The sequence below is a fragment of the Ylistrum balloti genome, unplaced genomic scaffold, assembly GCF_031769215.1.
Source record: "Ylistrum balloti isolate Yb309-2 unplaced genomic scaffold, AGI_CSIRO_Ybal_v1 Utg370126, whole genome shotgun sequence".
NCBI lineage: Eukaryota > Metazoa > Mollusca > Bivalvia > Pectinida > Pectinidae > Ylistrum > Ylistrum balloti.
In genome coordinates, this window is record NW_026782140.1 from 1 (window position 1) to 23859 (window position 23859).

Consider the following 23859-nt stretch of genomic DNA (forward strand, 5'->3'; position numbering starts at 1 on the left):
AGGTATAAGTACATTAAATTCATCTCTGCTAGAGCTCAATTAACAACTGTGTATTGTGATAATAAAAGAACATGGGGGAGAAAACTGTTATGATTAAAGACATAACATAAACAAACAAATTATTTAAATCTCTTGAGTTATAATAAAATTTTAAACACATGAAAAAACAAAAGAATTTTGCTGTATTAGCAATCCACCATCACTGAAAAGCAAGACTTCAACAGTGATATGGTTGTCTAATTGACCGACAGCGTAAACGGAGGTCGGAGAAGAGGGGACACTTTAATAGAAAATGTTCATTTGTTCCTTCCTTCATTACAAGAACACATAGGACTGTTATAGATTTCGACTAAATAAATAGAAATTTAGTGAACTACATTCCATCCTAAATTTAACATGGAGAACGTACCAGTCTGCTACCGTGAGAGAAATAACGTGGAACAACGAAACCCTGGCATCAATTATTTTTTAATTAGATGATACGTTTCAGTCATTTGGAAGTAATTCCAGAGGTGAATGACAGACGGAAGGAAAGATCTCATAAAAAGATTTGTGTGACAGGAAGGATACTGAAAGTTATTTCTGACATGAGTATTGTGATGATGAATAGTGTCTGTCTACGGTGAGAATTTTCTTGCAGATATTGAGGAAGAAGGCCATGAACGATTTTATGAGCGTAATTTATGGGCCTCCACGCCTTTGCTTGAAGGAAGCCAACCCGTTTCAATATACAGTTTAACTCTACTAGTGAGGTTTGTTCCACCAGTAACAATACGAGCTGCCTCTAATTGGAGATCTTTGCAACATATCAGATTGCATTTTTGAATGTTGTCCAGACAATATCACCATATTCAAAAATAGGCCGGATAAAGGTGAAATAAAGAGTTTGTAGAGAGGTGCGGTCAAGAGTGAATCTAAATTTACTAAGGATATTTAATTTAGGAGAAACCTTGGATATTATGAGCTGTAATGTGATCGTCGCAACCACCGTTGTTAGATACAAAAAATACCTTAATGCTTACTAACTCATCAGAAAGAAAGGTGTTATTCATAATTAAATTAGGATGTACTGGCATGTTAGTTTTTTTGGATATTAGCAAAGTGTCAGTTTTAAGATGTAATGATGACGAGTACTCCAGACCATCTATGAATTTTATCAAGGTCATTGTTTAAAACATTGGCACTAGCCAGAGGAGAATCAACAATCACATATAAAGAAGTGTCATCAGCGAAGTGTTTAGATATCAGCTTGTATACCAATTACTATGTCATTTTATAAATAAAGGAACAAAGAAGAGGGCTGAATATCTCAATCTTTGCAATTCACCGACAGTTTACCAGTTAATAAATTTCCCATTAATGACAACTCTTTGTTTACGATTTTGAAGATAATTAGTGAACCAATTGAAGAAGTGAACCTTGAATTCCAAAGCTAGAAGTTTAGTAGGAGTCCCCTGATGCCGAACACGATCGAACGCTTTACTGATGTCGCAAAAGACCGATCAAGTATTTCTTTACCAATATCTAGGCAGAGAGAAAATATTATGAGCGATAGAAAGAAGTTGATTTAACAGGTGTATCACCTTGTCTCAATCCAATTGGTGGGGAGAAAGTAAGGAGTTAGCATGCAGAAAATTGTAAACATATTTAAAAACAGAATTTTCCATCAAGTTCCTAAATAGATATAGGTACAGAGGTCTAATTAGTTATGTGGACTTGTCACCTTTTTGAAAACCGCAGTTACATCCCACTCCACTGAAAATAATATATAAGAGGTAAGAGATTTGTTAAAATAAACTTAAAGGGTTACATAGAATATCAACAAATTCCCTTTAGCAGACGAGGGTTTAGAAGATTGTACTTATTGCTTGAACAGTCAAGCATTAGTATTGCATCTTTGACATCAGAAGCGCTTATTGTTATACGAGCAAGCAGAAAGAGTCATAATTGTTGTCAATTGGTGGAAGGTTAGCGTTAGAATCATCAATAGTGGATTGAGCACAGAGCAAATCATTGAAAGACGCCTTTTCAGAATCATCAGACAGAACAGTATCATTGTGAGAGAGAGGTGGATATAATATTTCCTATTGTTTGGAAGAAGCTACACACAATCTTCCACCATTTCTTAACACAGAGATTACAAGGTTTATTCCAGGGATTCACACAGATTTTGGATATATTTGTCTTTAGCTGTTTTTAATTTATTAATACATTTGTTACTATTTTTCTTGACGGTAAAATTTAATCAGCGAACAATGGTAGGGCGGCACTATTGGTATGTTCATGAACAGTTCGTTTCCAAGATGATGTTATTTTATTTGACATCCCATGGGGGTTCATGAGATCTAAAATTCACGGTTTTGTTTGGAATGCATAATCTTGCAATGTCAGATAATTTATCTGCAAAATTGTGAAGATAAATATTTATATCATCACAATGGAAAATTACGAATTCCAGTCGCAGCATGAGTTTTTAAAGCACACTGTAATTACCGTAATGAAACAGCCAGACGTTGCGTCGTAACATTGCTGCATGGGCCTAAAGATATTAAGCGAGGAGTAAGTTGGACAACGGCACCCTTAGGGGTTGGTCAAGAAAATTTTCACCAACGAAGCATTTGCTAATGAAATTTGGATTGTTTGTGCAAACTATATCAATAAGTGAGGAGGAAGCTTCAGTATAGTAGAGAATGTTGGGATTGATGCAACTTAAATACAATTAAATAATACAACAAAGAACGCAATTGGGAAGAGAGGTTATCGACAAGAGTATTCGCGTTAAAATGACCTGTTATAACAATATTAGACATACCAGTGTTAAAGGCATTTTCAATAGACTGGAGATATGAGACCATTAAAAGAACTGGAGAGTTGGGAGGCCTATAGAAAGTGCCATAGAGAAATATCTCCTGTGTACCGAGAGCTAATTCCAGCCATACACATTCTATGGTTGGCAATTCTAGATCTCGCCTTCTTTTCGCAGAAATATAGTCTTTAACATAGACAGAAATACCACCACAATTGAACTAGGCCTACAGTAACAGAATGGGTACAGTAATGAGGCAAGTTCAGATCAGGTGAAATATCACTCTCACTTAGCCATGTCTCACTTGAAAGATAGAATGGAAATGGTATTAAGTTTAGAATAGAGTAGGTCGAGCTTATGCTTCAAACTTTGAACATTTAGATGAACAAAAGAATAATGGCTGTAGCAAACTGGGTCGGGACCTAAAGTCAGACAACAATGAATGTATCCCATGTACTCAAAGACGACAGACCTGGATTTAATTCAATATCACCAGATAATATTAGTTGATACCGGATGATAGCAATGAATATCGAAAGAAGACTAATAACTTCTATCAATCCATAAATAGAACCATAAGATGACTTATATATATGTTGACAATATTTGTGAAGAGACGAAATGGACTGGGTAACATATATAATACAAAACAATGAATAAACCGTAGTAACACTAAAGATAAAATGTCGTTGACGGTCAGAAAGATAACAAAATTGGATGACATTACACAGTTGTTAAAGGCACCGATTCGAGCACGGTATAACGATAGACTGACTGGCATTATGTTATGCCAAAACAAGCAAAGTACATATTGGGTAAACATGCAAGAATAGGTATCACAGCTTGAGCAAAAGATAATGGCATGGTAGTAAAAAACAGAGAAGTTTGAGAAAAAGAGGAGGAGTTTAAGAAAGAGTAATAACATTATGATTGAAATCATAGTACTTGGAATGGGAGAATCAGGGGAAGACCAAATATCTTAGAAGACCGTAACTAGAAAAAGAAATTATATTTTCATAATCACCTAAGTAAGCTAAATATATTTTTCGAAATAAGAATCATGAGCCGAAAGAAATCAGGATGTATGACATATTACATTAATCAAAATTAAGGAACATGTACAGTACATACAAGTAAAAACACAAAAACATGAAACATGAGGTGTTCTCAATTACTGAAGGAACACCTCATAATTATTTAAATACTGGGGGAATTGTAAGACATCCCGAGAGGAAATAGTCATAGTCAGTCGAGTCCAAGGTCACTGGACCAGGAAGGTAATATTACCAGGACAAAGGCCATTACTTAACATAGAAATATTTTACGGATTTTGAAACAGTAAGTTGAGTCTCGGCTACGCGGTCGTAGCCTGCCCGGGTAATTGGAGGGTGTGTAGCGACGCGTGAGTCACTTCGTGTCGTTTTTCGGAATTTAGTACAACCCTGTCCGAGGAATAAAAAAAGAACGTGATAGAAAAAAAGTGACGTCACAGCCTCTTCCTTTGGAGGCCAAGATACGATAGGTCGGTATTGAAATTCGGGCAGGGTAATCTGTTAGATTTTTGTGTTGTCAGCGCCCATCTCTTCCCTAAAATGTTATAAAATGGTTTACTAAACATCAGTTGCCACCTACAACCCGATAGGTTTGATTTCCGACCGTGTATTTTGGTATATTTTTCGATTTATGCGGACTTAAGTTTTGGCCGGAACCTCGTGTCGTGATTGAGGGGAACGTTCGCTAGCTGTTGAAATTTTGTTAAATAGTGGATAATTCGAGAATTGGTATTCTCGGGGAGTAAACAGTTCTCTCGTTCGGTGAGGCTAATTTTGTGTGCCCCCCTCGCCAAGACGAACGTAGGAGAAGGCGGTAGTGTTGAGTTAAACTTTGTAAATTTGGAGTCGGTCACGTGGCGGAGATTTGTCCGTTCGGCGAGGTTTGAGACTCGCTCCGAGGAACGGTGTCAGATTCCGTGGGCCGAGAGTTAATTTAGCTAGAGAATTTCGACAACCACGACATTGGTTCCTGCCTGGTAGTTAGTTTAGGTAAAAGTTTGTTTATTTCAGGTGGCTTCTGTACATTGTTAGGGTTAATTAAAAACACTCACTGAGCCGGTTAAATGTCTTTCATGCTAAACTTTACTCTTGTAAAATATATAATAAATTGTTGGATCTGTTTAATTCTTCTCGTCATTATTGCCAGTACTTGGTCGAAATTTGTTAGTGAAATCTGCAAGCGAAAGCGGCAGTCGAACCCATTGGGCACTTTTATTATTGTAACTACAGAGGTGACGTCCGCGGTGCGGCCACTAGCGGGTCGCGAGACGTCGTTCGTTACAAATGCGTTGTATATCGATGTCAGAAATACCTCCGACGCCGTACCCAGCCTGCTGGATAGTGGGGAACATCGGCATCATTTGTGGTGCAAATTGCTGAGAGACCCCCGGGGGTGGGGCAGGTAGAGAGTGGTGAGGGGTGGATAGGTTGGGCCTGCTTCCTTCAGCCATAGGAGAGATTGTCATAGAAAAGGAATCTTTCATAACAGGAGAATCACAAAGGGCTTTGACCTTTTTAGCTGATCTAATTACAGGGGATGGAGTTGACGAAGAACTTATGGAACGTCCTCTCTTGAATTTATTGTTACTATACATGTATAGCAATGCCACGTACGTAAACAAACCACAGTGTTCAAAGTGTGTGTGTGTGTCACAGAGCATACGCGGACAAGTGAAAAGGTCAGTATCTAGCACGTACAGGTGAAAACGATTGGAATGTCAGTCATTTCATGGTTGAATGAACACACGATTACAAATAGGAAGATATCTTGTATGTAAAGCATCAAAGTTACATATTGAGAGATACCAGTTCAAAGACACATACGTTCACATGATATAACTATACACACCAACGAACTCATATGGTCCCCGCTGATTCCAAAAGGAGGAAAATCACATTCTTATACCGGGAGCTGAACAGTGCGTGCTTCCCACTTGTCACCGGAAGTAAACTCAGGTTATATGGATAGGGAACGAAAAACATAGCAATGACACTTTTTTACCTGAATTAGGCTTACAGTGGGGTTTACTCTCTTGGGGTTGGAGTTTAGTGTTTATTTACATGAAATTCCAAAATTAGATTTTGACAAAAAACTAATAAAGCTAAAATCTTTAATCAAGTCCTGGAGTAGACCAAGGCTAACACCTATTGGTAAAATTCATGTAATTAAATCATTATTAATATCACAATTTAATCACCTATTTACATCATTACTTAACCCAAGAATTTCATTTCTTAATAAGTTAAATACAATCCTGTATAATTTTTATGGAATGGTAAAACAAAGTGAAAAAGAAATGTAATAACTAAAGAATACTTTGAGGGGGGTTTGAAAATGGTAAATATTAATTCTTTTATAGATGCTCTAAAATTAGGATGAAGAGATTTTTTTAAGTTCACAATTTAGAAAGTGGCAAGTTATACTTAAGCGTTTTTTTTAATGTTGACTATATCATAAATTGTGGAACTGATTATGTACATATATGCCAAAGATCGTGCAAAAATTTATTTTGGGGTGATGTCTTAAAAGCATGGAAAAGACTATTGAACTCTGACTTTCTAAAGGGCAGACAACTCTCTTTGTTGAAAACTCCTGTTTGGTATAATCCTAATATAACTATTGGTGGAAAGTCTACTTTTTACCATAATTGTTAAGGGCATTAGAGTAGTTAACGATTTGCTAAAAACTACAAATCCTGTCACTTTTTACTCTTATCAGGAATTTTCACAGAAATACAGTTTATTTACAAATTTTCTTAATTTCCTAGGTATTGTCAACTCTGTGAAATTATTCATTACTGGCAAACCTATTGATCAGGACACACATCTTTTACTCCCCATCATTCCTTTGAACATAGAACTTTTCTTCATTAAAGTTCAAGGAACAAAACATTTATATAAAATTTTATCAAAGAATGATGTAATTCCAACTGGGAGAAAAAAAATGGGCCAATGATTTTGACTTTGATCATTCTGACTGGGCAAATATTTTTTCATTACCTTTTAAAATAACAAAAGATTCAAAATTTCAGTGGTTCCAGTATAGGATTTTACATAATATTCTGACAACTAATTCAATACTTTTCAAGGCAAACATAGTATTAAGCCCTCTTTGTACATTTTGCAAATTAGAGTCCGAGACCATATCTCACATATTCTGGGGATGTCAAAAAGTTCAAAACTTACTACAGAGTCTTGAGACACTTTTAGATGCTTTTCTAATTCCTTTTACTATTAATAAACAATCTTTAATATTTGGTTTTTGGCCAATTAGACACGAATTTAGTGGAATAGATAATGAAATTGACATCATCATTAAACACTATATTTATAAAACTAGATGTTTTGATACCACATTAAACATACATTCACTAATAAACTCTTTCAAGGACCACCATAATGTCCAAAAGTATATAGCAATAAAAAAGGGTGGTACTTTTCTTGATAATTTTAACAAAGGATGGAAATAAGATTCTGATTTTTTAATAAGAATAAAATATATTATCAACCTAACTCTGACAGTTGGGCTCACTTTTTTTTTGATTTTCTTATTAAGTAATGCTGTAGTCAATTTGATCTCAATTAGTTTCTACTTTTGTTTCTGGAAGGTCTGTCTACCTGTCTCTACCTTACCCTAACGGATGACTCTTACACATGTTTGATATTTCTCTTTATACTTCAGGGAGTTTATTTTGTCTTTGTATATGTCTTTGTTGTCTGCCTTGTGTTTTGTCAATATATCTCCCTCCCTCTGTCTCTCTGTCTGTGTGTCTGTCTTGTCTTGTCTGGTTTTGTCTTGTCTTGTCTGTCTGTCTGTCTATCTGTCTGTTTGTCTGTCTGCTACTTGTAACTGTCTGCGTATGTCTCTATTCTTTTTTTTCCTATAACATGAAACATGACATTATGGAATATTCAGTTTACTTTAATTTCATTAAAACATGTATGATCATCGGGGTGTGAACTTATGTAAGCAAGGAATATATACGCTAACTAGTATGAATGTGGCTGATTAATATAAAATGTCTATGCATGTTTAGAAAACTGGAATGAATTATCTTTTTTCTGTACATTGTGTATTACTGTCATGTGCGCATGTCCTTTAAAAAAAATGAATAAAACATATATATCAAAAAATATATAAAAATAAAAAAAAAATACACTTCACACAAATTAACATTAAACTTGCAATAGTAAATACACTTTAAACAATTTAAAACTATACTTGTAATAATTAATAAACTTCACATCAATTAACAACACACTTATAATAATAAATACACTTCACACAATTAACATAATACTTGTAATAATAAATACACTTCACACAATTAACATAATACTTATAATAATAAATACATCAATTAACAACACACAATAATATACACTTACTTGTAATAATAAATACACTTCACACAAATTAACATATATTTAATAATAAATACATTTCACACAACATAATACTTGTAATAATAAATACACTTCACACAATTAACATAATTTGTAATAATAAATACACTTCACACAATTAACATAATACTTGTAATAATAAATACACTTCACACAATTAACATAATACTTGTAATAATAAATACACTTCACACAATTAACATAATACTTGTAATAGTGCATACACTTCACACAATTAACATAATACTTGTAATAATAAATACACTTCACACAATTAACATAATACTTGTAATAATAAATACACTTCACACAATTAACATAATACTTGTAATAGTGCATACACTTCACACAATTAACATAATACTTGTAATAATAAATACACTTCACACAATTAACATAATACTTGTAATAATAAATACACTTCACACAATTAACATAATACTTGTAATAATAAATACACTTCACACAATTAACATAATACTTGTAATAATAAATACACTTCACACAATTAACATAATACTTGTAATAGTGCATACACTTCACACAATTAACATAATACTTGTAATAATAAATACACTTCACACAATTAACATAATACTTGTAATAATAAATACACTTCACACAATTAACATAATACTTGTAATAATAAATACACTTCACACAATTAACATAATACTTGTAATAATAAATACACTTCACACAATTAACATAATACTTGTAATAATAAATACACTTCACACAATTAACATAATACTTGTAATAATAAATACACTTCACACAATTAACATAATACTTGTAATAATAAATACACTTCACACAATTAACATCACACTTGTAATAATAAATACACTTCACACAATTAACATAATACTTGTAATAATAAATACACTTCACACAATTAACATAATACTTGTAATAATAAATACACTTCACACAATTAACATAATACTTGTAATAATAAATACACTTCACACAATTTAACATCACACTTGTAATAATAAATACACTTCACACAATTAACATAATACTTGTAATAATAAATACACTTCACACAATTTAACATCACACTTGTAATAATAAATACACTTCACACAATTAACATAATACTTGTAATAACAAATAATCACACAAATTCATCACACTTTTAATAATATACATCACACTTGTAATAATAAATACACTTCACACAATTAACACAATACTTGTAATAATAAATACACTTCACACAAATTAACATCACACTTGTAATAATAAATACACTTCACACAAATTAACATCACACTTGTAATAATAAATACACTTCACACAATTTAACATCACACTTGTAATAATAAATACACTTCACACAATTAACATAATACTTGTAATAATAAATACACTTCACACAATTAACATAATACTTGTAATAATAAATACACTTCACACAATTAACATAATACTTGTAATAATAAATACACTTCACACAATTTAACATAATACTTGTAATAATAAATACACTTCACACAATTTAACATCACACTTGTAATAATAAATACACTTCACACAATTAACATAATACTTGTAATAATAAATACACTTCACACAATTTAACATCACACTTGTAATAATAAATACACTTCACACAATTAACATAATACTTGTAATAATAAATACACTTCACACAATTAACATAATACTTGTAATAATAAATACACTTCACACAAATTAACATCACACTTGTAATAATAAATACACTTCACACAAATTAACATCACACTTGTAATAGTGAATACACTTCACACAATTAACATAATACTTGTAATAATAAATACACTTCACACAAATTAACATCACACTTGTAATAACAAATACACTTCACACAAATTAACATTATATTTCCAATAGCAAATACACTTTACACAACACCATACTTATAATAATAAATCAATTCACACAATTAACATTACATTTGCAATATTGAATACACTTCACAAAATTAACACCATATTTTTTATAGTAAATACACTTAACACAAATAACACCATACTTATTATAGCAAATACACTTCACACAATGAACACCATACTTATTATAGCAAATACACTTCACACAATGAACACCATACTTATTATAGCAAATACACTTCACACAATGAACACCATACTTATAATAATAAATACACTTCACACAAATAACACCATACTTATAATAATAAATACACTTCACACAATTAACATTATATTTGCAATATTGAATACACTTCACACAATTAACACCATACTTATAATAATATAACTTCACACAATAAACATTATATTTGCAATATTGAATACACTTCACACAATTAACATTATACTTGTAATAATAAATACACTTCACACAATTAACACCATACTTATAATGATAAATACACTTCACACAATTAACATTATTTTTGTAATAATAAATACATTTCACAAAATTAAATTCATACTTGTAATAATAAAAACACTTCACACAATTAACACCATACTTATAATAATAAATACACTTCACACAATGAACAATATACTTGTTATAGTAAAAACACTTCACACAATGAACACCATACTTGTTATAGTAAAAACACTTCACACAATGAACACCATACGTGTTATAGTAAAAACACTTCACACAATGAACACTATACTTGTAAATGTACATACATCTTGATGTAACTAATTAATATATTTTAGATATGAACCTACATAATAAACAAGGACTGAATCACAATAAAACAAAGCCGTGTACTAATCTGACGATGTCTGTAGGATAACACTTGCGATATTTAGATGAACTATTAGCGCATTCCTACAGATTTTCTCATTTTCCACGTTTCTTTCAAAATACTGTAGAAATGTATTAAATTAGTCCGTTATCCATCTAATTGTGTTGCAACTCATAGCTTAGTAGACTCTGGAACAACCAGTCTCATTTGATATATTGACAGGTCAGGAACTATTTCACAAATTAAAATCACAGCATCTGATGTATAAGTGGCAGAAAATTATACTTCACATTTCCCATGGTGCAAGCATTAAAAAATAACAGAGACCAAAAATCAATGTAGTCACGCATATAGCTTGTCATGTACTGATTAAAGGCCTGGACCAGGAGTGACAGAAGTCGGACGGATAGACTTATCGTTCCGTTCGTCCCGACTGTCACGAGCGGTAGAGGACAGTCATCAAATCCTGTCATCGCCCTATCTGGTCATCTCTATTGATAAACACAAATACACACTATACACCACAGTTCGACTTGACCACTCAGACACGCATTCTGGAACGACCGCCTGTTGTCAAGACAAGCCCCGTGCCTGATAATCGGAGTTTTGTTTTAATGAAACAATACTGTACCTCCTTCACGCTAGCGCCAGGCCCGCTCGTGCTTATCAGTGTGGGGCATTATAAACTGTCATATTCAGGTACTCGCAGAATTACGGCTCATGTCAAGATATGGCCATAATTTATAGTGATACTTCAAAATCTGGCCATTTAAGCTTTTAGAGATGATTGGTGATCTAGCGACTGTCGATTTAACTCATGGTTTTTAAAAGGGAAAGTGTCATTAATGGTCATATGCGTCACTTTTCTATAATCGCAAAAAAGATTAAAATCATTAACGAATATTAAGGTCTTGACAAAACGTAGAAGCAGAATGGGGGGGAGGGTGGGGGGTGAAATAATTCAAGTTTGACTGTCTTTATTCACATTACAGCAATGAAAAAGCCATGTGTCCAAAGTATTGTGAAGTCGATTATTATGACGTCATAAAACTGTGACGTCACAATGCAGAATCGTCACGAAGTAGCAACCAACAGTCAAACAAAAAAAAAGAAGTTGGCAGGATAGGATGAGGCTGTAGAAGGTGGTGTCGTTACGTCCGAAACCGAAATATAACCAGCGCCATGCAGCGCACAGTACAACGACAACATGCGGTAGAAGAATTTGGACTGTTTTATCCGTCATATATGTGTCCGGAACCAGTTCTCTGCATAAGGGCAACTGGAAAAATACCACGTATCCGGATTAAAGGGCCTCGGGAATGTGAATCTAAAGCGGCTAAAGATATAATAACACCACCTTCAGAACCTGTAAACTATCCCGCCAAGGAAAACTACATCCTCACAAAACAACCCAGAATTGATCTAAAGGACGACGAACTTGGTATAATATCTATCAATGATTTAGACACTTCTCTCTCCGGGTGGCATTTCCTGTCCAGTGCAGAATGGAAAGCAGAGCTCGACCGCACACCAATAGGTCCTTGTCAGCCGATACCGGACGACCCTACATCTTGGGTGCACATGTCCATGAGAAAAATAGAAGACGAGTTCTGGAAAGAAACGTTGGATTTTGATGATTACCAAGCCGTTATTGACGTTTTACAAGACACTCTGGAGGGACGGGCAGGCGTGATGGAACCACAGAGGGCAGTGTTCTTACTGGATACCAACCACGTGCCCTTGGTGACCAGCAAGGTCCTTCTAGAGAAGCTCCATCAGTTCTACTTGGATAACGAGGTAAGCCTACTAGTCGTGGTGTCGGAAAATCGGGTGAACATTTAACATGTAAACGAGCAGGAAATCGAGTCTACACAACAATAGAGGGGCTGTCCTTATCGGTATATTGTCATGCAAATAACTTCATCATGACGATAGAAATAAATCTTCCTACGACATGGTATACAGTGTGGTGCGTGTCCCACTTTAGTCTGATGTCCATCTCCAGTGTCTCACAGGAGTCTGATGTCTGTCTCCAGTGTCCCACAGGAGTCTGATGTCCGTCTCCAGTGTCCCACAGGAGTCTGATGTCCATCTCCAGTGTCCCACGTGAGTCTGATGTCCGTCTCCAGTGTCCCACGTGAGTCTGATGTCCGTCTCCAGTGTCCCACAGGAGTCTGATGTCCATCTCCAGTGTCCCACAGGAGTCTGATGTCCGTCGCCAGTGTCCCACAGGAGTCTGATGTCCGTCTCCAGTGTCCCACAGGAGTCTGATGTCCATCTCCAGTGTCCTACGTGAGTCTGATGTCCGTCTCCAGTGTCCCATGTGAGTCAGATGTCCATCTCCAGTGTCCCACAGGAGTCTGATGTCCGTCGCCAGTGTCCCACAGGAGTCTGATTTCAGTCTCCAGTGTCCAACGTGAGTCTGATGTCCGTCTCCAGTGTCTCACAGGAGACTGATGTCCGTCTCCAGTGTCCCCAGTGAGTCTGATGTCCGTCTCCAGTGTCTCACAGGAGACTGATGTCCGTCTCCAGTGTCCCACAGGAGTCTGGTGTCCGTCTCCGGTGTCCCACAGGAGTCTGATGTCCGTCTCAGGTGTCCCACAGGAGTTTAATGTCCGTCTCCAGTGTCCCACAGAAGTCTGATGTTCGTTTCCAGTGTCCCACAAGAGTCTGATGTCCGTTTCCAGTGTATAACACGTGAAGTCAATGTCCACTCTACATAGAAAATTTTCTTCAAAATGATTCATATTTATTCATTTCAGTAAATCCGTGGTAAAAATGCATTTGTTTTAAACATATTTCATTGCTCATAAACAAAAGGATTGGACACAAGTTAGTGTCTCTACTAAATATATCAAATACTCTGTGGATGTTTACATTGCTTATAACACGTGAAGCCGCCAGTGTACACTATTCAGTTTTCTCGGACCATATTCATTAAACAGAGTGTTGACAGGATTACTATTTTTTAGTGGAAATTCGTTTTTGATTTGCCTTGTTTGATACTAGACTTTGGACAACAGTTGTGGTACGACTGTAACATTGCGCCGTCATTAGTTGTGCGTTTAGATGACGATCAGTTGACATCTACATAAAACAAAATAAATAACACCACTGTAAAGATCAATATTAGATGATCGATTATGTTATATTGTTTACCAAATATTTTGTGATGTATCCGCGAGGTTTTCTTAGATTACAGATCCTTCTGGAATCGACGGATACAAGTTTTGGATAGTTCAACCTCAAAACTGGTCCAAACGGAAGCTATGTTTTGAAAAGTTGCTCGGTAGTTTCTGTTCTTTCAATCGATTCAATTGTTCTTTTGATTATCAACTACAAATTTTCAATAATGTTTAAGATGGGACTGTGCCGGCCAACTCATTGTATTTATTTGGTTTGTATCCATAAATCCCTTCGTGAAACCAGAGCAGTGAACAGGAGCATTATCGTCATGAAACAGATAATTATTATTCGAAAAATGTCTAGCGATCACTAGCCACAAGTTTTGGTCTATAATCTAAATATTTTCCCGAATGTTTGTTACCATCAACACGAGTGAGTGTTCCCATACCTTGATTAGTGACGCATCCCCAGACCATAAGGCTTAACTTTTTATATTTAACTCTTGGAGAAATACACTCAGGACGATATGCTTCGTCAGATATCCCCCAAATACACACTCTATTATTTTTTCCCAATCACAATCTAACTTTTAACATGTATTTTCCCCAGTTCTCCTCTGTGTAGAACTGTTTTTCATAGCACCAGGTTACCCGTTTCGCTCAAACACATCTGCTGTACCAATTTCATTTTTAAAATCTCCATACAAATTAACAAGAAATATTTCTGTTTTCAAAAGTGCTAAGATTATAAAAAAAATTGCTGCTCTTAGGCATCGGTCTGTCGACTTTCAGTTCTCTTAAACTTTTCCTTCGTCACTTGCGGTTAAACTTTTGGGTCGGTCCGGTGTTTTACAATTTTCCTTACTTCCGCTTTCATAGAAATTCTTGTAAATTCTACAAACAATGTACATTAATCTTAGACATAATCAGTAACTCGCCAACTTTTTAGAATGATAAGCCTCTCTGAACTATACATACTACATTTTGTTTCTGGCACTCACTTTCGCATCTTCTGTAAATAAACCCATGTGAGCAGACGACAAAAATAAAATGCCAAGCACGAGACTGTGACGTTTCCAATGATGTAAGCGGTGTCTGACTGATTTATGAATCATGTAAAAAGTTCCGACTTAAACAACGCAGAAACCAACATACCGTCCGGCATCACGGAATGGTTTATCGTTCTGCTGCTTTGGTCCAAAGACGGTATATCAGAAGTAATAATTTTATTGATCATTTCGAGACATTGCGATGTTGATAATCTAATGTTTGACTAATGTGAGTTATAAGTGTTAGCGCGGGAAAGGAACCAAACAGTGGTTGAATTTACTTCTGCCTGAAATATGATTCGATATAAAACATACTATAAGGTAGTAGGACTTTTCCAGATGGTATTTCTCAAGGATATAACTTTGGACGTCTTTAGAAGCATTCATTTTTTTCATATGAAATAAATAAGTTAGACACTTTTATCTGATAACTCAGAAACATTACATCTTGGCAGATTTTAAAGTCAGTGGATAGAAATATCAAACAATTACCATGGTTTTGTTATATTCAGTTAGCGATGTAACGTCATTGTTCATATTATGACGTTACAAATTATTTCTAACTGGCACAGCCAATGAAAAACGCCCCGTAGTACACAACACTAGTGGGAAAAATCGGCGAATTTACAGGATCATTACTTCAAACATAGAAAAAACAAAATGATATGTGGGTTAGAGTGGATATACAGGATGTGTTTTCTTCCTTTTTTTCAAAATTTACTTTTCTGGTTTCTATACGATTATCCCTGTATCATTCTATTCACTCTTATTATGGAAGGAGTTGGAAAAAAGATCGCCCCGGAAATCAGAACGTGTGTTAATCATGAAAAAAGTGAGCCTGTGGCGATAACATGAGTGCATGTTACTATGTTTATTCTTTCCTTAGATTCGTAACTTTTCCAAGAAAAAAAGTCAGTTTCATTTTGTCTATTTCAGTTTTATTTTGTCTATTTCAGTTTTATTTTGTCTATTTCAGTTTTATGAATTCGCAGAGGAACTCGAAACCATCGGAGCCAAATTTGTGACAAAGAAAACCATACAAGAGTGAGTAGACTTTCTAGTTCAGTATTTTACCCAGATACCTTATTTCATATATGTAATGGCTTTTTCCAACTAAGACCACGGACTCATATCTAGTTATAGATACGTCCGTGCTACGACAATTATCAAAATATCATGATAAGAAGAATATGGATATTTCATATGAAGATTATTGAAAACTTTTTCTGTTGTTTTCACTGAGGAAATCGGATGGATTTTCAAAATATTGTAAAAATAAGTATAAACATTATATTTTGTAGAACTGATTGACCTAGATAACAGATTCAATTGTTCTAATGTATTGTATTGTTTATTCAATTTAAGCCTTTCAGCTTATTAGTATAATATTTTCAAACATAAGAATACAATGCACATCTACAATTTTATGTTTTTATAACACATACTATTCAGATATTATATGAAAATTAAGTTACATTGTACAAGACGAGATGACAAAAAGACAGACTGGCACATTGTAACATTTCCCCTTCTTTGACAGATGTCTGTCCAGCTCGGACTCTGAGAGCGAGTTAGCCGCAGACATTCTGGAGGACGAACGACTACCCAGTTTTGTACGCCCCGTGGGGGACGAAGGGAGTTAGAGACACGGCACGTGCAAACAAATCTATAATATATGCATGTTCTTTGGTATATAAATCGCAAAAAAAAAAAAAAAAAAAAAATCATAAATCAAAATACCACAAATTACAAAATGGTTCGATAACGCTGGTTAACTTACTAAACTGACAAAAAAATGTAGCTGTTCAGGCAAATATGCCTTGGTGGGTCACATTCAAAAATAATGTTCTAAACATATGGACCAACAATGCACTTTACAGTGGAAGGAGATTATTTGTTTTTGGCTTGAAAATCGAAAATGTACCATATTTGGCATTTTTACTACTCAGCGAAACTTACTCTGATTTACACGTTTTATCTTCAAATTCAAAACGTTATTTGTCAACTATTGTTATCTGTAAAATGAAGCATCGACAAAAAAAGCCCCACTGTTTTCTGAATCGAATCTGGAGTAAAACTTGTTATAAAAATAAGAGGCCTGATTTTATAAGATTAGGAATCAGTATTACGTTGGAGTTTATTTCACTAGTTCTATACCGATCTTTGATTTGGGTACACCTGTGATATAACGCTGATTGATGTTTACTTCACTCTACATTGGTACATATATGTACACATGATTTACTGTATAACTTGAGTATTCTGTATTTTATTGTTTTTAAGATGATTTTGGAAAACAACATCAATCATGTATATCAATGTGATGCAACCTGTGATAGTATACACACTATTTACTGTTCATATTTGAAGTATACATACAAATTATACCTATTTGTAGAAAATAAATATTTATTGAAATAATGACAAATCTTCCGAACTTATTGTTGATAAAAATACTAAATAAGGATTCCGCGAAATTACACGCCTCTTGGCCCACGAAAGTAGAGTCAACGAGACAACTAGGCGGATAAGTGTCCCACCAAATGTGACATTATACGCAAAGAATGTATTATGAGTACATCCTTGTTTAAAGAAAGAAGTTCGAATGATTAGAAGTGTAAAAGAACCCGGACAAAACTCTTATGCAATCAAAGGTCAAAATGTAGGTCAGAGTGACTACTTTTGATACACTACAAAGTGCCTCACCAAGTGTTAAGTTTCAATGACTAGTAGTGTAGGAAACAGGGCTCGGGCAAACATTTACTTTGATGTAGGTCAAAGGTCAAAATGTAGGTCAGAGTGACTACTTTTGATACATGAAACACCGCCTCATCGTGAACATCTTGTAGTATGAGTGATAGAACCCAGATAATAGAGTGATAGGATGGACGGACGGACGGACGACTGGAGAGGAAGTTGTGCATATTTCGACATGTGAGCTGCAAAAGTACAAAGAAAACTTTTGTGGTGCACCTTCTAAAACCGTATGTATGAGGATAGTAATCCAAATAAACGAGGTGCACCCCGTATCACTTTTGTCAATACGAAAAAAAATGCACCACGTCAATATGTGGAACAAATATTAAAATATATTACATGCACGAGTAATGCTTCCAATAAATGATAATGATAATTAACATTTTTCCAACACAATATATTTGTCACAGTTTTCACGAGAGAATGAATTATAAATTGTGTCTTTGTTAAAAATATGGTGGATTATGGACAGGTCATTTTACACTTCACGGACAGTTTGCAACACCTGATACTCACAATTAGGTACAAGTCATCCCAAACGTTACGGATGAATCACCTCGGATATTGCCAACCGGACGACACACCTCAGGTATAACTGCCGACAACTTCCTGAATACAACTGTAGTTTAAGCCCAGAATTATGAACAAGTCATCCTATCCTAGACGTCATGGATGAAATACCTCAGATATTCCTGACCGTCAGCGTTCTGAATACAACAGTGGTTGAAGCCCACAATTATTGACAAGTCTTCCAAGAATTTACATATCAAACTCAGGTATTGCTGAATGGACAAAAACCTCAGATATTACTGTTATCATCATCATACAATATCACAGTCATCAAACATGTAAATGAAGAAGTAAACTGTTGTAAATTGTCCATTTTTTAATCATTGTACAAAGAAAAAAAACTTAGTTTGAAGTTTCAATAATACAAAACAGGTTCAGAGTGTGATTATAAAGGTCAAATTACCTCATGAACACAAACATGAACAAAGGTATTTTTACAAAATTGTAAATTCAAATTTTCAACATAATCAAACAAACAAGAGGCTCATGGGCCTTAACGGTCATCTGACTACAAAACCTTACCCACGGTCAGATGATCTAAAAATGATAAAAATTGAAAACTTACTTTTCCAGATCTGGACACCATAAAAAAATCTTTTAAAAAGTAGAGCTATTTGGTATCAACCTAACCCATATATCAAATCTTCCAATTCTTCAATCAAAATTTCAGCACTGCATGATAGTGTCTTGACAAAAGAAAAGGCCCAATGGTCTTAACACTCACCTGAATTCCATAAACATTGTTGGAGTTTTGTTACATATATCACATAAAACATCTTGTTAACACAGTTAACAGTCATCCTATATTATGGATTCTAATAGAGTTTGAATTAGAGAAAAAGAAATTCTATATAAGCTTCAAATTTGATACCCCTCGCCAGGGGAAAAGCAGAGATCATGAAATTCATAATTTGGGTTAAAGCATCTCAAAACCCCCTTCCATCTATGAAAAGTATTTGATTCTTCCATATCTGAGTTTTGAGGAGATATGCGACAATTTGATTCAATTCGACACCGCCCCAGTCCCCTAGATCGGAGACATTGTAATTCATTCATTTGGTTAATCATTGGCCATGAAAATATCTACCAAATTTCATTAAAATTGGCTCAGGGGCAAGGAATTCTTCACACCTTTTTACTATCTAGTATGAAATGCTGTTTAATTAAAGTAATAACAACCCTGCCAATGTTTTATAAACAGGAGGCCCACAGGACTTAACAGTCATCTGAATATATAGACCTATATATGTAAGAGGACAAATAAGCCTGAAATAAACTGCTCAACTACTCTACAGCTTATAAAGTAGATATTGTTTGGTCATAAAACATTTTCTGCAAACTTAAAATTATATTCTTTAAACATGCTACTACACAAATGCTATTATTCCGAATATATTGCTTATTGAAAAAAAAATTCAAGATCTCAACTCACTTAACCCAAGAGATCTTGAATAAAGGTCAAGGCCAATTATTTGAACAAAACAATGGTCCTTCATCCACTTACATTGTAAAACCAATATCAACAGCCTGGACGTTTCTGTTATTGACACGAAGTTGTTCAAAGATTTTAACCAATTTGGCCCCTGTGACCTTTAAAAAGTGAAAATATAAACAAAATGAACACATTCATTCCAGCATACTACGGGCCAATTATCAGAACTTTTTTAGATATTGAGAAGAAATCATTTAAAGAATTTTTAAACATTTATTCCTGTGACCTTGAAAATGGGTCAAGGTAATTAATTTTATCAAACATGCTACAGGCCCAATTATCAGCACCCTAAGTCTTTTGTTTGCTAAGAAGTTGTTTAAAGATTTTGACATATTTGATGCTTGTGACCTTGAAAGTAGATGAAGGACAATAATATAAACAACCTTGGTATCTCTTTGGTGACAGGCCTAATTTCAGCACCCAGAGTCTTTGGTTATTGAGAAAAAGTTATTTAAAGACATATTTGACACCTGTGACCTTGAAAGTGGATCAAGGTCATTCATACTGACAATCTTGGTAGCTCTTTATTCCATTCTGTTACAGGCCCATTATCAGACCCCTGGGCCTTTTGGTTATTGAGAAGTTATTTAATTTGAAAGTTTACGCATGGCAGACAGTGGACAACGACCGACGAAACACGATGGCTATAGGTAATCCAGACCCTTCGGTTCAGATGACTTAAAAACAACTACCGAGTAATGAACTGCAACATTTAGCAGAATTTGTTACATACCATATCCATTTTCATGTAGGCTCCCTTTGCATGTGTAAGAAAGAACTTATTTGCAAACTGCTTTTAGATTGCTATTTTAAATTTGATGATTCTGCAAAAATGAAGGGGGTTTATTTGTGGGCAGAAATTTATTTTAAGATAAGTGTGGTAATCCATTTTCTGTGCTATAATTTTGATAATGAGAGTTGAAAATGCATCATCAATACCTTGCACTTTTTTGACAAGAATTTTACATACTGAGCATATTGAAATACTGCAAACTTCATCCATCCTTAGTCAAGCCAATGGAAATATCGTACTGATTATCTACAAGTAGCAGTGACACAATTTTCTTCCTTTTGATTAAAAACTGTTTCAATGTTTGCAAGTGATTTTTCGTCACGAGGTTAAATTCATGCAAGATACCGTCTGTATTTGCAGTATTTAGCTGTTTAGAAATACTTTAATAATTGATATTTTTGGTATCAACAACTTGAAAAGTAAAATTAATTCCATTGAATGTTTTTATTATTGTGTAGAAAATTTTTCATGATGGGGTAAAAGTTCTCCACAAAATGGTGCTGGACACAGTGAATATATACAAAACACTACTCCAGAATTTCTATACAAAACTGTACTATGATATATGTATTGACCTTGATCCTAGTTTATTCAAGACTATTGCATGAAGGAATGACAACAGATACATGAGATGTTAAAAAATGATGATATAAGACTGTGGTCAAAATTTAGCATTAACAACATAAAGAGGCATGCTTTTCAACAGTCATGTTTAATGCCTGTGCCAGGTTTGACAATGTTAATAAAAAGTTGGTAATAAATGATTTCACAATAAAATTTAAATCGATCCATTGTCTACAAACTGTTCCCCAATGATGAAAAGAACATCTATTTATTCAGCTTTTCTACAAATTTGAACAGCAAAAATAGCATGCAACAGTTTTAGGATTCTGACCCGCATTCAGTTTATCCACGATTCTGAAGAGTTTTTTTCAGTACAACTTAAGTTTCTTCCTTTTCCCAATTTTCCCACTATAAACCCTGCTTAGGTCAATGGGTTTCCCACATTGATGGGATGTTGGCCGTATTTTTCTCTCTGTTTCTAGAAAAGCTGCTTTATTTCTTCGTCTGTTATCCATCTTTTTTGGGTCATAGCAGCAGACTTTCGTTTTTTATGGGCTTCGGTATGTATTAATCATCAATGTTTCCAGGTGATACCTAACACAGAAAAATCACATAGCTCGATGGCACCTACGATGTGATATCATATCGTATAAATCCTCATATTCATCCTGTTCAGCGGATAATGACTCCTGGATAAGGCCTGTAATAAAGATATCTTCATATAATAACAGCCAGTTCAGTCATTTTGTTTCTACTAAGTTGTGTTAAACCAATATTGTTCAGATAGTCATTTACAGTCATTAAGCAATGTGAAAATATATAAAAAGATACAGGGACTAGGTCATGACGGTAAGAAGCCATTACTAAGCCTGGTGAAAACAAAATAGTGTTTTAAGGTTATTCAGAAAAGATGATGGTGGTCCAAGAAAGAATCAGTCTTCATTAGAACTGATGTACTTTTCATTACTAAAATATTTCAATTGACACTTCTAGTATAGTAGTAATGATTCTCTGGTGTGTCAGAGCAGCAAACAATACTAGGACTAAAGATTGATGTACAGATAAAAAACAAAGTTTTTGAAATATTCTTTGGATTGGTAAAATTTGTGATTTATAAGCTGAATTAAAGCACCATCAATCTGATTCAAAAGAAACAAACCTTCTATTTGGATGTCTTGTAGGGATTTGTCCCAAAACTTTCCCACATGGTCTTAGTATTATAGTAATAGTATCTTGGCTATTTGTGTTTTTTCTAAAAAAAAAATCATCAGTGCATCTTCAGCATAACAATGTTACACATATTTATAAAAATCATATATTTGAAATATAATCCCTATGATTGGTAGCACAGCACTTTATATCGTCAAAAATGGAAGAATTCTGGGAAATTCTTTTCAAAGAAAATAAAAGTTTAGATATCATTTATCTAGCAATATTTCACATCAATAAGATATAAGATTTTCATGAAAAAAAAATGTAAAAATCTTCATGAAAAATATCTATGGCTTAATAAATAGATGCATTTGTTCTCACCCGATACTTTTGTAACTAGCCAACTTTTTCACGATGTTAAAATGACATTTGTATTGGTGGAGTTTTACTTTTTATTTATTCTATTTTATTTTTTTGTTGTTGTTGTTTTTGTTGAAGTGACAACTATTGCCACCAACTTTTCTTGGCCAAAAATATTGCATTTTGTCGAAAAAAAAACAACTAATTTTTATCTCATAAGAAAAAGTAACATCCGTTGAAGCCTGGGCATAGTGTAAATCCTATGTACCTTCAATGTTATTTAAGGTTTTAAGAACCGACTGAATCATGTTGGACAAACGACAAAACAATGTGAAGACGACATTCATGTGAGCGAGGACGCGCTTAAATCCTTACAGAAAACATCAGAATGCGCACAAAACAAGGAACGAACAACAGCACAAATAACAAATCCTCCACATGACGTTTACCAAATCGAGGTGAGAAACAGATATAGTCCGTTGTCTGAACCGCACCCCCAAACAGGAGAGAACTCTTCCAAAGAAACTGCTAATGGTGTTCGACAACCTTGTAACAATTTACCGGCACCCGCCGCTAATACAGATGTTTGTGGTCTCTCAGAACATTGGATAAGGTAATATCACTTGTCCTTTTTTGATACCTTCATCCAATCCGGTTATTCATGCATTTTAAAATCATTCCAAGAGGTAGACCCGTTTCGACATAAGTGCAATATTAGAGGTGGCGTTTACATTCTGTACAAATCTGGTTTAAGGGTTCAGGAAATTACTTTAGATTGTCCTCGAATGGTTGGCATGGAGATTCAGGAATCTGAACGTAATAACATCTATGTTTTTTCGGTATACATGCCATTATCATCAAGACACTTAGACGTTTCCAAGGAAGCTATAGATACATTAGAATCACTTGTATCCGTTTATTCAGGAAAAGGGAGGGTTATTATTATTGGAGACTTTAACGTGAAAATTAATGGCCCACGTTATCAGTTTCCCAGTAACGCTCAAGTG

General features: G+C 34.4%; 1 protein-coding gene across 1 annotated transcript; it reads left to right on the top strand.

Annotated features, from left to right (window-relative positions):
* Positions 1 to 12172: 12172 nt before the first annotated feature.
* LOC132550469 (uncharacterized) lies at positions 12173 to 16807 on the top strand. Its single transcript, XM_060214537.1, has 3 exons — positions 12173 to 12787; positions 16141 to 16208; positions 16705 to 16807. Exons 1-3 carry the CDS (start codon positions 12173 to 12175, stop codon positions 16805 to 16807), a joined length of 786 nt encoding a protein of 261 aa, XP_060070520.1.
* The last annotated feature ends 7052 nt before the right edge of the window (positions 16808 to 23859 follow it).

Excerpts from the sequence above, each read along its gene's own strand:
- LOC132550469 (XM_060214537.1), top strand. The coding sequence starts at position 12,173 with ATGCAGCGCACAGTACAACGACAACATGCGGTAGAAGAATTTGGACTG. Across the intron at positions 12,788-16,140 it reads AGTTCTACTTGGATAACGAG|TTTTATGAATTCGCAGAGGA; the intron begins GTAAGCCTACTA and ends TGTCTATTTCAG. Across the intron at positions 16,209-16,704 it reads ACAAAGAAAACCATACAAGA|ATGTCTGTCCAGCTCGGACT; the intron begins GTGAGTAGACTT and ends CTTCTTTGACAG.